The 16,553-nt window shown below is 42.7% G+C and overlaps 1 protein-coding gene across 1 annotated transcript; it reads left to right on the forward strand.

Annotated features, from left to right (window-relative positions):
- The first annotated feature begins 3,484 nt into the window (after positions 1-3,484).
- PTGDR (prostaglandin D2 receptor) lies at positions 3,485-14,019 on the forward strand. Its single transcript, XM_025443474.3, has 2 exons — positions 3,485-4,788; positions 12,078-14,019. Exons 1-2 carry the CDS (start codon positions 3,952-3,954, stop codon positions 12,315-12,317), a joined length of 1,077 nt encoding a protein of 358 aa, XP_025299259.1. The 5' UTR covers positions 3,485-3,951; the 3' UTR covers positions 12,318-14,019.
- Positions 14,020-16,553: the final 2,534 nt, after the last annotated feature.

Below are 16,553 nucleotides of genomic sequence, written 5' to 3' on the forward strand. Positions count from 1 at the left end.
ATGAAGACTTTACTAAACTACCTGCAAATTTCAGCAAACAGATGCTAAAATGACATTTGCACAGACGTGGCCACAAGATATTATGTGGCCAGCAGAACTGTAGGGGACTGGCATGCTCTCTGATCCTGGTGGTAGCTCTGCCTCCCAACTTTTGAGCACACACAGGCAATCTGAGTCCTTTCTTTTTCTCTCACTTTCTTACCTTCTCTGCTCTTCTTTTTCTCCAAAGCAGAGGCTTAAGGAATCCAAAAATCTAGATGCCATTGTATCCTCATCACTTATTAGTTATGTGAGCTTGAAGAAGTTATTAACCTGAGTCTCGTTTTCCTTACCTGCAAAAAGGGAGATAAATAAAACTTCTTTGGTGTGGCTGGCAGGAATGAAAACATTAACCTCACTAGCAGAGCCATGCAAAGCATGTCATAGCACCATGCTTCACAGAAACATGAACTAACAGTGGTTCCCACCCTCGCTGCACAGTAGAATGAACTGGGGAGCTTCAAAAATATTGAAGCTGGGAAAGCATCCCCAGAGAGTCTGATATAATTGGTTGAGGATGCTGAAGCATCAAAAATGTTTAAAGCTCTCCAGGTGATTCCAGCCAAGGTTGAATAGAGCATACTGCTCTATGCAGATACTTTTACTTAAGCCACATAACAACCCTGTGGGTTTAGTACAATTATCCACCCTCCCCTCATTTTTACAAACAAGGAAATTGAGGTTTAGAAAGGTTAGAAGATTACTCAAGTGTACAAAACTAGTAAGGGGCCAAGCTGAGAGTTGAATTTACACAATATGACTCCAAAGAGCTTTATCTTTCCTTCTCTCCATTCTCCACTTTTCACACTCCACAACCTGAAATATTGCTTGCAGTTCATTAGAAGTGAGAGATGGATAAGATTTAGAAAAATAGTCAGGAAGGATCTAGGAAAAACTATTCTTTTTCCTTCTCCTCCTCTTCCTAAAACCAGGCCATGAGCATACACTTGCTTTCTGTTTAAAACCTTTTAAGATAATTATTACAGATACTTTATTGGAAATATCAGAAACCCAAAAAGAAATTTTCTACCATCTCTTCCCAAGTTTAAGTCAATGTTTCCTTTGCCTATGTCAACTTTTAGGTCTTGTCCATGAGCATATATGGTTTTTACAATTACAAAATCATAATTATATATTCACATTATGCCATGCGTATTTTCCCAGATTGTTTTATAAGCCAATTAAGCTGCCCAGTACAGTTCTGCAAATAATGAAGATAACTTACCAAGCCCAAGATGGGCCAGGATATCTTTATTAAAAATTTTCCTCTTACCAGAAAAAAAAAAATTAGCCTTACTATTCTGAAAACTGATATAAAAAGCTGTAACTATGTAAAAGTCACCGGACATGACATCTGCCTTCCTTTTTTTTTTTTTTTTTTTTTTTTTTTTTTTTTTTTTTGCTGTGCACTGCTGACATTCCTCACTGCCATGCCCGGCACCAAAGAGCTCAAAATAAATGCATGATGCATGAACAAATTACGCTTTTCTTAGCTGAACAGTACATTCATAAAATCAGAATTCTTAGGAGACTCCAAAGTTATGCCTGAGAACAGAGCAGGGTAAACAAGAGCAAAGTGGGCAAGAAGGCAGCGGAAACCCAATGGCAAAGGCCAGCTACATTAGCCAGGAGGAAACATGTGGTTTCCTGAATTGTACTCATGAGAGGCCACCAACCTTTGAGGCATGACATATATAAACACTGTCAAGGATCACAGCTCTCCTTTCAGTCACTCTTCGGAGCTGTTTCTAAAAAGTTGCTTACATTTGTATGCTTCTGAGGAGGGTACAGAGGTAAAGGCAGCTGTGACAGAAAAACAAGGCTGCAAAGAATTGGAGTAGGTATGCTTCGGAGAACACCCCTGGACAGCATCCTTAGGGGAGGTTTTTTAAGCTAGAGTCCATGGGGCCTCCTCTGGACACCACAGTGGGACTTCAGGAAACTGGTAACACACTATAATTAGTGTAAATTGTGAGTGTATGTGCTTGTGTGTCTGTCGGTCTGTCTGTCTTTCTGGAAAGGAGGCCTCAGATGTCATCAGATTTTGTGTCTTTGGTTTTCAGAGCCTGTTCCTTCTTCCACTTGATCAACTCAAGTCGGACTATTCTAAACCCATCATGGGTCATTAAGGGCTGGAGGTGGGGATGAGTGGGAGAAGGTGGAAGACAAGGGAACTCACCCCATGGAATACCTTCTATTAACTGAGTCAACAGATGTGAAAGGATTTGAAAGTGCCTAGCGTGTATAAGGGCCTATAAATGTTAGCTGTTACAATTACTGTTGTTATTATTACTCTCTGCCAACACTTGGGTTTTTTCAACTTGACAGCAACTTTGGGAGGTCAGCATAAATCCCATATCCTATCTGCACAGAGATTTACCTAGATTGAGTAAACTAATTCAGGGCCACAGCCATCCAATTCCAGAGTTATCCAATTCCAAAGCTTAGATTCTTCATCTCTATCCCATGGCCTGAATTTCTGGCCAAGCTTTCAATCTGGAGGCAGATTCTCTGGCTTTCACATGGAAAGCTCAAGAGTCTTGCACTCTGTCGGAGTCTATCCATCAAAACAAGCACTGTTCCTAAGTATAGGCTTCTGGAAGCCAAGCATAATCTACTTGCTTGTGTAATATGGTCCCAATAATCCCACTCAAATTTCACACTCAAAGCCAGTTGCTCTTCTCTCTTGTCAAGTGTTACAGAAAGAAATCACACTTATCACCATGAACTCCCTTGCCCCTATGATGCAGGCAAGTCAAAGACCAGAAGGGAACAAATGTTTTCTAGTAGTCACAAACCAGAGTGAGAAAGCTCTAAACCAAGTCTACTGTTTTCTGGTTTCCAAATCCATGCTAAAAACTGCAGTTAAATTTCAGCTACCAAAACAGCCTTCCTTAAGACAGGTGAGAATCCTGACAGCGGCATTGTACTGAGCACATCCTCGCGGGTCTGCACTTTACAAACGTCCTCTCTATACCTCAAGAGCCAAGCAGGCTGGCTAGATGTTAACTCCTTGAGAAGTTAAGCAAGGCCCTCAGGGTCACAAAAGCAGTGCGTGGCAGGCAGAAGAATCAGGACTCGAACCCTGGGCTAGACGATAACAGCATTAGTGCTCTTACCCATACCCCTACCCAGGGCCAACATCTCTTCTTGGTTTTGCCTGGAGCCACTTCCCTGAAATCTAACCAACCTCTCCAGAGGAGAGGGCACGGAAGCGACACAAGGTACGGGTTCCAGGACCACTTCCACCGCTTACTGGCAGTTACCTTGGGCAAACAGAACTTAACCACGCAAGGCCTCCTGTTCCTCGCCTCTAGCCTCTACAATCGAGGTCATGGTTCAGCCTGCACGGACCAGGAAGACAATGCGCGCTAAGGCTTGAGTAGGATGCGAGTGCGGGTTACCTTGACCCTTCCTCAGCGCACTGATTCAAAAGCCAGTAGTGTTTCCCAGCCTGCCCTCCGTGCTTGTGTCCCAGCTCCGCCGCCACGGCGTCCCCACGCCCTTCTCCGCCCTAGCAGCCTCCAATCCAGCGGTTCTCTTGCCTCGTCCGTAGGAAGGATGGGCCCCGGGCGCTCAGCCTCTGGCTACTTTTCTCTCTTTCCGCCTCGGGGCACTAGGGCTCGGCTCTCCTCTGGGCGCCGCGGCGGGGCGGGGATCTTTGGGCGGCTGTCGGGGGCCCCGCACAGCCAGCGCGGGGTGCGCAAGCGGCCCGCCCCGGGGGGCGGGGTGCGACCGAGGGTTTAGATAGGAGGCGCCCGCCGAGCGGAACACCCCGCAGCCCGCGCAGCTTCCTCGGCCGCGCGGCCTCCCGTCCCGAGCCGCGCGCGCAGCCGCCGGGGGTGCCCGCCCGCCGGCGCCGGGGCCCCTGGCCCTTCCGCAGCCCCGCGCCTGCCCGCCGAGCCGCCCGCCATGCGGCCGCCGCTCTACCGCTGCCACAACACCACCTCGGTGGAGAAGGGCAACTCGGCGACGATGGGCGCGGTGCTCTTCAGCGCAGGTCTCCTGGGCAACCTGCTGGCCCTGGGGCTGCTGGCGCGCTCCGGGCTGGGCTCGTGCCGGCCGCGCCCGCCGCCCTCGGTCTTCTGCGTGCTGGTGTGCGGCCTGACGGTCACAGACTTGCTGGGCAAGTCCCTCGTGAGCCCTTTCGTGCTGGCCGCCTACGCGCAGAACCGGAGCCTGTGGGGACTGGCGCCCGCGTCGGGCAGCTCGCTGTGCCAAGCCTTCGCCTTCTTCATGTCCTTCTTTGGGCTCGCCTCGACGCTGCAGCTCCTGGCCATGGCCCTGGAGTGCTGGCTGTCTTTGGGGCACCCCTTCTTCTACCGACGGCACATCACCCTGCGCCGCGGCGCGCTCGTGGCGCCCATCGTGGGCGCCTTCTGCCTGGTTTTCTGCGCGCTGCCCTTCGCGGGCTTCGGGAAGTTCGTGCAGTACTGTCCTGGCACCTGGTGCTTCATCCAGATGATGCACGAGGAGCGCTCGTGGTCGGTGCTGGGCTACTCAGCGCTCTACGCCAGCCTCATGGCGCTGCTGGTCCTCGCCATCGTGCTGTGCAACTTGAGCGCCATGCGCAACCTCTACGCCATGCACCGGCGGCTGCGGCAGCGCCCGCGCTCGGGCGCCCGGGACCGCGCGGAGCCGGGCGCGGACGAGAGGGACGCGGCGGCGCAGCCCCTGGAGGAGCTGGACCACCTGCTGCTGCTGGCCCTCATGACCGTGCTCTTCACTATGTGCTCCCTGCCTTTAATAGTGAGTCCCGGCGCAGGAGCGCGGCCCGCCGCGGGGGCGGGAGGCAAGGGTGGAGGCTGTTGCACGCCGCGCAGGAGGAGCTGCTCCCTGGGCCCCGAGCGTGTCTTGGCTTTCCCTCCAGAGCCCAGATCTGAGTTCCTTCCATAGCCCCGAGGACACAGAAGCGGGTTTGTTGAACCAGAACGGGGAAAGTCAGAGAAAGGAAGGGAAAGACAGAGTCTGATCGCGTCTTCGTAGCCCCGCAGAAGCTCTCCGCTTAGCAGTACCCTCGCCCCTCTCCTTCCCTCTGGGAAGATCTCGGGCTTATTTTTGCGCCTCGGAATTTTGAAGAGCGCGATGTGATTCCTCCTTGGCAGTACGAGTTCTTCCCTTCCCGGGGGCTAGGCACTGTGTTTCAGTCCTTAGACCTGCCCATGATTTTAGTGGCACCGGATATAGGCAAATGTACCTGGGAGTTTTCCCGCAAAAGGTGTTAGCGTGGCCAAAGAATAAGGGGAGGTGTAATCCTTCCAGAGTGATATGCCCAGATGAGAGAGTAAAGCTAGATTTTTTTTTTTTTTAAACTACGTCAACTTTGAGGAGTGGTGGCTGCTGTTCCTGGTGCTGCCGCCACGGAGGATGGTGGCCATGGAGGTGGGAGGTTGTTTGGACAGGTAGGTGTGTGGGCACAGTTCAGCCAATGGTGTCGTTTTGATAGCCTGTCCTGACAGGCCTTGTGTCTGTCTTGGCAAGCGAAGTGACATGAAAGCCATTATCTCCGGTTTCAGTTGACTAACGGGGGTGGTGGTGGAGATTGAATCACTTCGTCGTTTTGATGGTATTTCCTCCTGGAGTCCCAGCCAACACTTCTGGGAGCGGCTGATGCGATGCTGAGAAGACTTGCCCCCAGCCCCAGGGTGCTTGTTCAACAGGAGCAACATTTAAATAAATTTATTGCTAATTCAGTGCTTTTGAATGCTGAGACTTCTGTGAATAGGAATGTTAAGTTTCTTATGGCAACGTAGCAATTTTGGATGATACTTTCAAGATTGGATCAAGGTGAAATATAATGGGATTTTCCTTAAACGAAGGCTTTCATGTGTGGGAAAAGAGTTGTCTGTGGCATCATCATGCAGGGTTAAGGTCAGAATTCCCATAAATAAATAAATCTATATCTGTATGAATAGGTAAGATATAGACATAGTTATGAAGCAGTGGTTCTCAAACTTTAACTTGCTCGGAATCACCAGTAGGACTTTGAAAAACACAGATGCCTGCCTCCTCTCCCGAGTTTCTGATTCAGATGTTTTTGAAGAATTCTTACTTTTAATAAGTTCCCAGGTGAGGTGAAAGCTGCTGGTAGGGATCCCATTTGGAGGACCACACTCTAAAGCAGAAGTTGGCACACCACAGCCCACACTCCAAATCCATCCTGCCTGCTGTTTTTGTACAGTGGGTGGAATTAAGAATAGTATTTACAAATGAACTGATTTTGCAATCTATTTGATGATAGTGTACAGGAACTCTAAACCCCAATTAATTCAAATACTATTCCAAGAAAAAAAAAAGGTTTTGATTTTTCTCCATAGTAGACATGAACTACTGCCCCCTCAAATACTTAATTATTATTACATTTTAAATTTCATGGATGAAAATTGTGGAAATGTGTTTTCTCTCTTGTTACAAAAGTACCTACCAAACACTCACCATTTGCCTCTTGAGCTATAAAACCTAAAACACTTATTGTTTGAGCTATAAACTTGAAACACTTACTGTTGGGCTCTTTACACAGAATGTTTGCAGACCTCTGCTTTTTTTTTTTTTTTTTTTGCATATTTTTTTATTGGAGTTCGGTTTGCCAACATATAGTATAACACCCAGTGCTCATCCCGTCAAGTGCCCCTCTCAGTGCCCCTCACCCAGACCTCTGCTCTTAAGTAAATAGCCTTAATTACCTGCGCTGTGAAAAAGCAGACAGTAGCCAAATGCATGTATATCGTGTCCTCAGTTGGAATGTCTTGGTAATAATAATGCAGAAAAGACAGAATAGAGTATAATGTGAGAGTATTGCATTTGGACATGTCTCTCAGGGGACTTGAATAACTTAGAGGGGATTGTGAGGATAGAAAGAAATAATGGATTTGAAAATGATTTTTTTAAAGATTTTTTCCCATTTATTCATGAGAAATACAGAGAGAGAGGCAGAGACACAGGCAGAGAGAAGCAGGCTCCTCGCAGATTGCCCAGTGTGGAACTCGATCCTGGGACCAGGATCACACCCTGAGCCAAAGGCAGACACTCAACTGCTGAGCCACCCAGGCGTCCCTGAAAATGATTTTATTAAAAAAAAAAACTGTAATGTTCCAAAGATAAGCAATGCAGACAGCATTCTTCACAGGAACTATAACTTTCTAGAAAGGATAAGGGCTTTAGCATAATACATTGGTTTGAATTAGCCTTCATCACTTACTAGCTATGATAGTGGCTCAAGTATCTTTTCTAACATCAATTTTCTGATCTATAACAAGGATAACCATACTTGCCTGTAAGATAGTTGTGAAGATTTGAATGAATAAAAATAAAGCACCTAACCAGGTGTCTGGCCTCAAAAATTAGTACCATTATTATTAATTATGATTTCCATTTATTATTATTGCCTCCTGGACATAGAAAATTAACCAAGAAATATGATCTCCTCAGGAGATAGCATTATTTTCTTTTTTAAAGGGTTTTAATTTAAATTCCAGTTAGTTAACATACAGTGTAGTATTAGTTCCTGGTGTACAATATAGTGATTCAGCAAACACTTCCAAATATCCTCAGTGGGCATTACTTTCTAATGCAGTGGTTTTCTAACATGTTTTGGTCTAAGGAGCCCTTTTCACTCTTAAAATTATTAAGGATGCAAAGAACTTTTATTTTTGTAGATTATAGCTATCAGTATTTATCATATTGAAATTTAAAATAAGAAAAAATTTAAGTATTATTGCAAAACAAGTTAACAAAACGTACTTTTGTTTTTGCAACAAAAGAGATGCATAGGTGTAAGGAAAACATTAGGCTTTCACAATGATTTAAGAATGAGAATAAAATTATAGAGATTATAGCAGGTAAAACAGAAAAAGAGCACAGAAGTGTTAAGAGCACAGAAGTATTGAAAACAGTCTCTGAAAATGTACATATGTGTATACCCCAAATCAACTACCTTAGAAAGGTCTAAAAACACAAGAATACACAGTATATATTCCATTAGCCATGGAAGTGATGATGTCATTACACATCAGGTATCTTTGATAAAATTTATGAGTAAAAAAGGCAAGTAATTTCTTTTTTATGAAAATAGTTTTGGGATCCCTGGGTGGCACAGCGGTTTGGCGCCTGCCTTTGGCCCAGGGCGCAATCCTGGAGACCCGGGATCGAATCCCACGTCGGGCTCCCGGTGCATGGAGCCTGCTTCTCCCTCTGCCTGTGTCTCTGCCTCTCTCTCTCTCTCTCTGTGTGATTATCATAAATAAATAAAAATTAAAAAAAAAAAAGAAAAAAAAGAAAATAGTTTTGACCCTGAAGACACACTCACAGAGAATTGAAAACCTCTACACTTTGAAAATCGCTTTTCTACGGAATGAGTCTAACAATTGGAAAGAGTAAAGCTATATATGAAGGGACAAAAGAACCTTAAAAAAAAAAAACCCTACTCATAGCATGAATATTGTATTTCATTAAGCCAGTGAAAAGTATGTTGGGTTTGATTTTTTTAAATTAATTTTGCTATAATGCTGCATTAGAGCAAGATACTTAACCAAATTGAATTTTCAAATTTCCAACTTGAAAACTTTCTTGGGAAGAAAACACAGGGAATATCGAATGAGCTTTAGAAGCAGTTTGCGGCAATTCTCTAATGCATATAACATATTTTAATCAAAATTAATTTACCTGAGAGGCTTACAATGTATTGGAGGTAGGTAGAGAAGCAGGGACAGATGAGAAAGGAATCTAATGATAGATTAGATAGATCTAATAATAGCTGAGAGGTTTACAAGCCAGATAAGGATAAGTATGAACTTGTGTAATTGCATATATCAGAATCCATGGAGTCAGAGAAGTGATGAAGGACATCCTACAAATATTGAGATAACTCATGTATGTATTCATTCTGGTGGGCAAAAAAGAATGGGTAAGATGCTCCTTTCAAAGAAAGCTGGCAGATGTATGTAAGGGATGGTGGGCAAGACCTACACCCAGGAAAAAATGTTGAAAGTGGATTTAAAGGTCTAGAGCAGAGGATTTGGTCTAAGGTGTTGTGATGGATGAACATGATAGAAGGGGCTGTTGGAATCCAGAGAGCTCTCTCCTCACAGGGATGTCCAGCTATATAAGGCTCCAGCAAATTGGCAATGGCAACATTGTCTTAATGGACTCCTAAATTGACTCCTAAATGGACTCCTTAATGGACTCCTCAACTCCAGTTGAGGGCGCTCTTCTCACATCAATTAGCTGTGTGAATTGAACGACTTTAAACATATGTGGTGTATAATCTGAATTACTCTTTAATCCAATCATCTTTCATAGGAAAAGTTTATAAAGTGTGTTCTAGAGAGTTGTATTGAGCAACAGAGATCTTTTGAAAGTCTAAATTGTGTTCAAGTTGATAACTTTTTTCAGGATTTATAGACTATGTGTTTTCATTACTGTCATAAATGAATTAATTTCTGTCACATTTTTAGACTCGATCAGTAAAAAAATTAAAAAGCCAGGTGTAGAACAATACATTTCTAATATAAATCAAGTGACTGGAAAATACAAATAACCTAGTTATATGCAATAGAACTGACACGGATGAATACTGCATAGGAATAAAATGGTTTCAGTTATGTAGATGTCATTTAGTTACTCAGATCCTAACTAATCGAATACTCTGAAATAGTTGGAATTATATATCACTGTACTCCACTTTCAAGAGGAAGGAACAAACGTAAAAACAAACTTACATAAAGTATTTGCTTTTTAAATCAAATGTATAGCCTATGGTCAACCATTTATTGAATTCAGCATGTAGCTGGTACCTACAACATTCAAGACACTGTAATTCACTGTGAGGATATAAAATGAGAAAAATATCACATTTGCCTACACAAGCTGAGATACTGAGTGAGGGCTGGAGTGATTGGGGCCATGAGGGAGTTTAGAGGAGAAAAGGAGTCACTACTAATTGATAAAATAATAATACTACCAAATTTTTGAGTTCTTATGTGCTGGGAGCTGTCGTCAAGGTATAAACCATCGTATTCAAACTTCCTAACAGGGATGGAAGGAAAGTGGGTACAATTATCCCCATCATGCAGATGAGGAAATGGAATCATTTGCCCAATTTCACACAGCTAGTGAGAGGATTTCATCTGACCCCATAGTCAGACTCTAAAGCCAATGGGCTTAACCACTACTGCCAAGAGACTTCCAGAAGGACTTTGTAACAGAGATAAACCCTGAAAGGAGCTAGGATTTGGACATGTAAAATCCAAAAGATTTTAAAGTGAAATGCTCAGTTTTGACATTTGTGAAATGGAGATAATGATCATCCTGCATAGGATTTTTGTGAGGGTGAAATGAAGTTTTTAAAATAAAATGCTTATTTACAGTACCTGGATATAGTTAAGTCCTACATGGGCATTAGCCATTAGTAGTACTAGTAGTAGTAATCAATTATGATAGGAGAGGGCGTTTAGATATGAATATATCTTCTTTTTCTTTAAGATTTTATTTATTTATTTATTTGAGAGAGAAAGAGCACGAGCAGGGGGAGGAGGAGAGGGAGAGGGAGAGAGACAAGCAGACTCCCCAGTGAGCTCACAGAGCTCCATGCAGGGCTCCATCCCAGGACCCTGGGATCATGACCTGTGCTGAAGTCAGATGCTTAACCGACTAAGCCATCTAAGGCATTCCATGAGTATCTTTTCTTCTTCGCCTTCGCCTTCTCCTTCTCCTCCTCCTCCTCCTCCTCCTCCTCCTCCTCCTCCTTCTTCTTCTTTTATTTGTTCATGAGAGACACAGAGAGAAAGAGAGAGAGAGAGGCAGAGACATAGGCAGAGGGAGAAGCAGGCTCCACGTAGGGAGCCTGATGTGGGATTCAATCCCAGGACTCCAGGATCACACCCTACGCCAAAGGTAGACTCTTAACCACTGAGCCACCCAGGTGTCCCATGAGTATCTCTTCTTAAGTGGGGTAGATGGCAATGTCCGAGCCCAATGAAATGCTCTATAGAAAAAAGAGTAAAAGGTAAGGAAACAATTATGAGAAAACACATTTCATGTTCCTTGATTACCCCCAAATGGGTCTGGTCTGGGCAGTTTTTCATGTCCCCCTCCACAAACGTGGAGCTTATATACTTTCTGTCCCATTAGAGTCCATTTTGTCCCATTATGGATTTAGAATCTCGATAGGCATGGGGAATGGAGTGGCTGGCCTCCAGCAGAGTGGGAGCTGACTGGAGTGCTGGCAGAAGCGTTGGCCATCGTGGCTTAGTGACCGGAAAAGCCACGGGAGAGGGCAGTTTGCAGAACTCCACAGACACCGCAGGAAAGATCAAGACAATAGGGGAATCAGGCCCAAGTAAGTAGGCTTCTATTTCTGTGTGTGTGTGTGTGTGTGTGTGTGTGTGTGTTCTAGTCTGAAAAGAGGGTGTCAACTACAGAAAGGTAACCATCTATTCTGAGAATAAGTAATTCACTCAAGTTAGCAGGTCCTTTTGTAAGTCTCCTTCGATCTTCTCACTGGAGTGTTTCCTGTCTCCTCACGTTGATTAAAAGTTTCTGTTTCATTGTTGTCTCCATACATGTGACATTTCACAAGTAAGGCTTCTCTCTGGGCTAATCAGAGGACGGGAAGCAGGCAGAAGAAAGAAAGAACTGAAGAAAAGAAAATCTCTGCATTTATGAAAATGTGGTGACCCTGTCTGTAAAAGACTGGGTGGACTGGATCTGCCCCACCTCAGCTCTTCCTCTGTGTGGCAGGGACCTGGAAACCCCAGGCCTGCAGCCTCACAGCAGGCAGAACGGCCTCCAGGGACTGAGCCCGGGGCTCCCAGGGGAGCCTCCCTTCCACACAGCCCTCAGGTCAGCCCTGCACCTGCTAGGCTCCTGCCTCACCCGGTAGCTGCAGTGGCCGTTGCTGCTTACACATTTGCCAAAAACGAATATTCCAAGCTGAGTCTTTATGTTCGTACGAAATTAATGTTTCTAAAGTGAGGTAAGTGCATTTATCTCTACCATCAACCTTTCAATATCATAATGGGATTTTTTTTTTCTTTAAACAGTATCGTGCTTACTATGGAGCATTTAAAACTGTCCATGAGAAAGATGGAAACACTGAAGAAGTGGAAGACCTCCGAGCCTTGCGTTTTCTATCTGTAATCTCCATTGTGGATCCTTGGATTTTCATAATTTTCAGAACACCAGTATTTCAGATGTTTTTCCACAAGATTTTCATAAGGCCTCTTATGTACAGAAACTGGCCGAGCAATTCGTGCCGAACGAACATGGAGTCCAGTCTGTAACAGTGTTTTACCATCTAGTCTCTGGTAAACTGAGGAATACGAATACGTTATACTTTGTGTCAAAGAACCATGATTTAAAAAAAAAAAAGAAACAACTTAAAATTTAAAAGTTATCTCCTATAACAAAGCATCTAAATGTATTTTCAAAACTATTTGATAGCTGGTAACATCTTTAACAATGTGTGGTCACTCTATATTCATGAGCCCGTTCAGTAGATGTTTTCATTTCGAGTTGTCAACAGCAACTACAATTTCACATATTGTAACCAATGTTAAAAGTCTTAAAGCAATGATACTTTTTGTTCCAACATTTGTGCTTGGTGTCCCTAAATTTTAGAGAGGCCTAGAGACCTCTAGGTCTTTATTCAGATCCAACAGAAACACCACTGTTTACAGTTATGCGAGGTGTATTCTTAAAATTTCCTACCCTATTCATTTCTAGTGAAACTTGATTTATTTTGTAGCATAATAGCCTGAATTATAGATGCTCCACAGAGAAGTGAGGTGGGAAATATAGCCAGGTCAGGGTTTGGTGAGACCTTCCCCAGCCACCCTTTGGAGGAGGCCCATGTAGGGAGGCAATCCATAAATAAGCAGATGCAAGGCAAGGTGTGAGTATGGCCCACAACCCAGAGAAGAAAAATTAGTCTTTATCTTTTGAAGTCTAGTTTCTTGTGTGTTAGGGCAGGCATCAAAATTTGGGAGTGGGTTACAAAATGTTTCGATTTTTGGAAACTTCATTTTATAGGTTTATCATATTGATGGATTCTTTGCAGGAGGAGTTCATGCTTCTTTTGAAAAACAGTGATGTATGACTTATCAGAGCGTCATGTTTACCGCATTTTTCTGTGTGAAGCAGCAGGGCATTCAGCACAGAGCAAAGTCCACCCAGGACTCAGTCAGCCTTAATTGAGGATGGTAGCAACAACCTCAATGACTACCTGTTAACAGCCATATTCAGCTTTTTGTGGAAACATAATAAGTAAGATTATGTTGAGGTTCCTGAGAGCTATGCTTTCAAAACCAGAGCAGGATGTGGCTCAGATGTAGCACAACTGAGCACTTTAATTGTACATTTAAATGTTTACAGAGGTTAGCAACACTATGACCAAAAGGGGAAAGTGGGGAAAACACAACTGCAGCTAATAAACCAAACAAGAAACTCTAAACCCAGCTTGTAGGTAAGAACGTTCACCTTTGGTAAAAGAACACACGGGAATGTTAGAGAGGTTTCAGCCCGTCTGAGATCTCCTTGTACTCCAGCACACTCAAAGACTCTGAGCTGGAGAGCTGGCTACATTTGAATAGTCCCAGGACCTCCATTCAACCATCCCTTCCAGAGACAAGAATATTTGTCGTATTTCCATCTTAGCAGCAACCCCATTTTCAACCTCTGATTTATCTCACAGATGTATTAACCTAGATAGATATGTGTGTGTGTGTTTTTGTGTGGTATAGCAAAACTGTGAAATGGCCAAATTAGTTACAATACAAGTTGTAATTTTAGAGTATAACATGACAAAAATGGATTTGTTTTCAAGTGTAACGTTCATTTGTGTATTTAATGTGTAAATATAATACGTGTTCTATTGTCAGAGGAAGTACTTCTTTTTTTGTGTTTTCCTTTTGGAAAATATGTATGATAATTGTCGAGCCAATTTGATAAGTTCTCAGATGAATCAATAAAAATAATTTTATAGTATTGGCAGAGAAAATTTCTTTAAATGAAAGAAAACTGTTTAGCTTTCTTTTTTGAATAAACAGTTGCCAATAGTATTTCATTTTCTAGGGTTTATTTAATAGTATGAATTTTTATATGCTCTTCTATTCAAATTTATATTACTCTAAACAAGTTTGCGTAGCTTTGTCTAAGGACTTAATAATCCTTTCTGTTTAATACAAAATGTAAATATACCATCCTGATGAAATCCATATTAATTTAGAAGTCAACTCTTCAATGATCTTTTATTTGTTTTCCATTTATTCATTAGATCATTAAATAAGGCTTCATTGACTCATACCTTTTGTCAGGTAATTGGTTAGGTGCTGAGGAAAAGAATACAGAAGACTCAACCCTGGCCCATGAGTTTCTCATTGTTGAGTGGGGAAGACAGATTCATAAGCAGTTATAAAAGAGTACAGAAGTCCCAGTCCAATTAGAAGAGGAGGTCTGAACTAGGGGTTGTTTGTAGGACCGTCAGGAGAACTTAACAGTGACAAGATGCTTAAGTCAACTATTGAAAATGAGTAGGAAGTTTGACTCTGGCTAAAAGACCCCAAGAGATAACTTATAAAAGAAAAACTACATATGGTTAATAATTAGAAAATTTTTCAGCCTAATCAAAAAAATGCACAATTAAAGTCAAATTATCAAGTTTAAAACCCCCGAAATGTATAAATCTCAATAGTAACCCTGGGTGGCTCAGTGGTTGAACGACTGCCTTTGGCTCAGGGTGTGATCCTGGGTCCTGGAATTGAGTCCCGCATCCGGCTCCCCACAGGAAGTCTGCTTCTCCCTCTGCCTATGTCTCTGCCTATCTGTGTCTCTCATGAATAAATAAATAAAATCTTAAAAAAAGAGAGAAACATGACTGATGAGTTTATAAATTTGACCACCTTTTCTTGATAGCAACCCAACAATGCATATCAAGAATCTAAAAGTGTTCTTTTTTACCATCCCAGTAATCCCACTCTAGAATCCTCTAGAATACTCAGAGGGGCTGTCTCAGTTATGTACTAAACTCTTCCTTGTAGCATTATTTATAATAGGAAAAAATGAAAAAAAAAAACATCCAAAGACCAGAACAAGGGTTAAACAAACTCCTCAGATACATTATACGGTTGATCTTTAATAAAACAACACAGGTTTGAACTGTGCAGATCCACTGATTTGTGGATTTCTTTTCAACAAATATACTGGAAAAAAATTTTGGAGATTTGCAACAATTTGGTTTTGGAAAAAGACAAACTAGTATTAACTAGAAATACAAAAAAAATTAAGAAAAAGCTATTATTGTAAGAATATAGTATATAACATACAAAATATGTGTTCATTGACTGCTTATGTTATTTGTAAGGCTTCCAGTCAACAGTAGGCTATTTGTAGTTAAGTTTTGGGGGAGTCAAAGGTTATATGAAAGTTTTTGACTGTTAGGGGTGTAGTTGGGGTCCCTGACCTCCTTGTGTTCAAGGATCGATCGTATGCACACAGATGAACATGAGAATTATGTAGCCATTAAAAAAGTTTTTTTCAAATAATTTGTAAAAATTGAGAAGGAAATTTACAATGTAATATTAGGTGAAAAAAAGCATGAGGGCAACCCAGGTGGCTCAGTGGTTTAGCACCACTTCGGCCCAGGGCCTGATCCTGGAGACCTGCGATCGAGTCCCACATCAGGCTCCCTACATGGAGCCTGCTTCTCCCTCTGCCTGTGTCTTTTCTCTCTCTCTCTCTCTCTCTTTCTCTCTCTCTCTCTCTCTCTCAAATAAATAAATAAGATCTTAAAAAGAAAAAAAGCATGATACAAACTTTTAAGGTATGATCCATAAATATATATGCATAGAAAATAACTTGAAAAAGTGAATCAAAGAATCAGAAGTGTGAACCACAGTTAACCTTTTCATATGGACTTTCCCCCCTAATTCTTTGCATTTTCCAAGTTTTAAAGTAAGTCCATGGGGATGCCTGTGTGGCTCAGCAGTTGATCATCTGCCTTCGGCTCAGGTCCTGATCCTGGGTCTAGGGATCGAGTCCCACATCAGGATCCCTGCAAGGAACCTGCTTCTCCCTCTGTGTCTCTGCTTCTCTCTGTGTGTCTCTCATGAATAAATAAATAAAACCTTTAAAAAAATAGTCCATGTTTCTTTCACATAAAATGGTCTTTTTAAAAGAATGACTAGAAATTGACCAAAAAAACATAGGGAGAAAGGCATGAACGAAAAGCTTTCTAGTCTAAAGGAATAGTAGTGCAAAGCCATACAGGAATAAAGGAGTGTGGCATGTTCAGGCTTCATTAGTAGCTCCATTTGACAGAAGCCTGGGAATTGTGAGCAAAGGTGACAAAAAATCTGAAAAGAGAAGCAGGTTTCATATCATATGGAATGTTGGGTGCAATGGTGGAAGGTCAGAGACTTTGAAGCAAGTATGCACACAGAATGGAATTTGAGGAAGGTCATGCTGGTGGCATGAGCTGTGGATGGGACAGGTGGGGCACCAGATGGGAGTGTGTGTGCTGA

The sequence above is a fragment of the Canis lupus genome, chromosome 8 (assembly GCF_003254725.2).
Source record: "Canis lupus dingo isolate Sandy chromosome 8, ASM325472v2, whole genome shotgun sequence".
Classification (NCBI taxonomy): domain Eukaryota; kingdom Metazoa; phylum Chordata; class Mammalia; order Carnivora; family Canidae; genus Canis; species Canis lupus.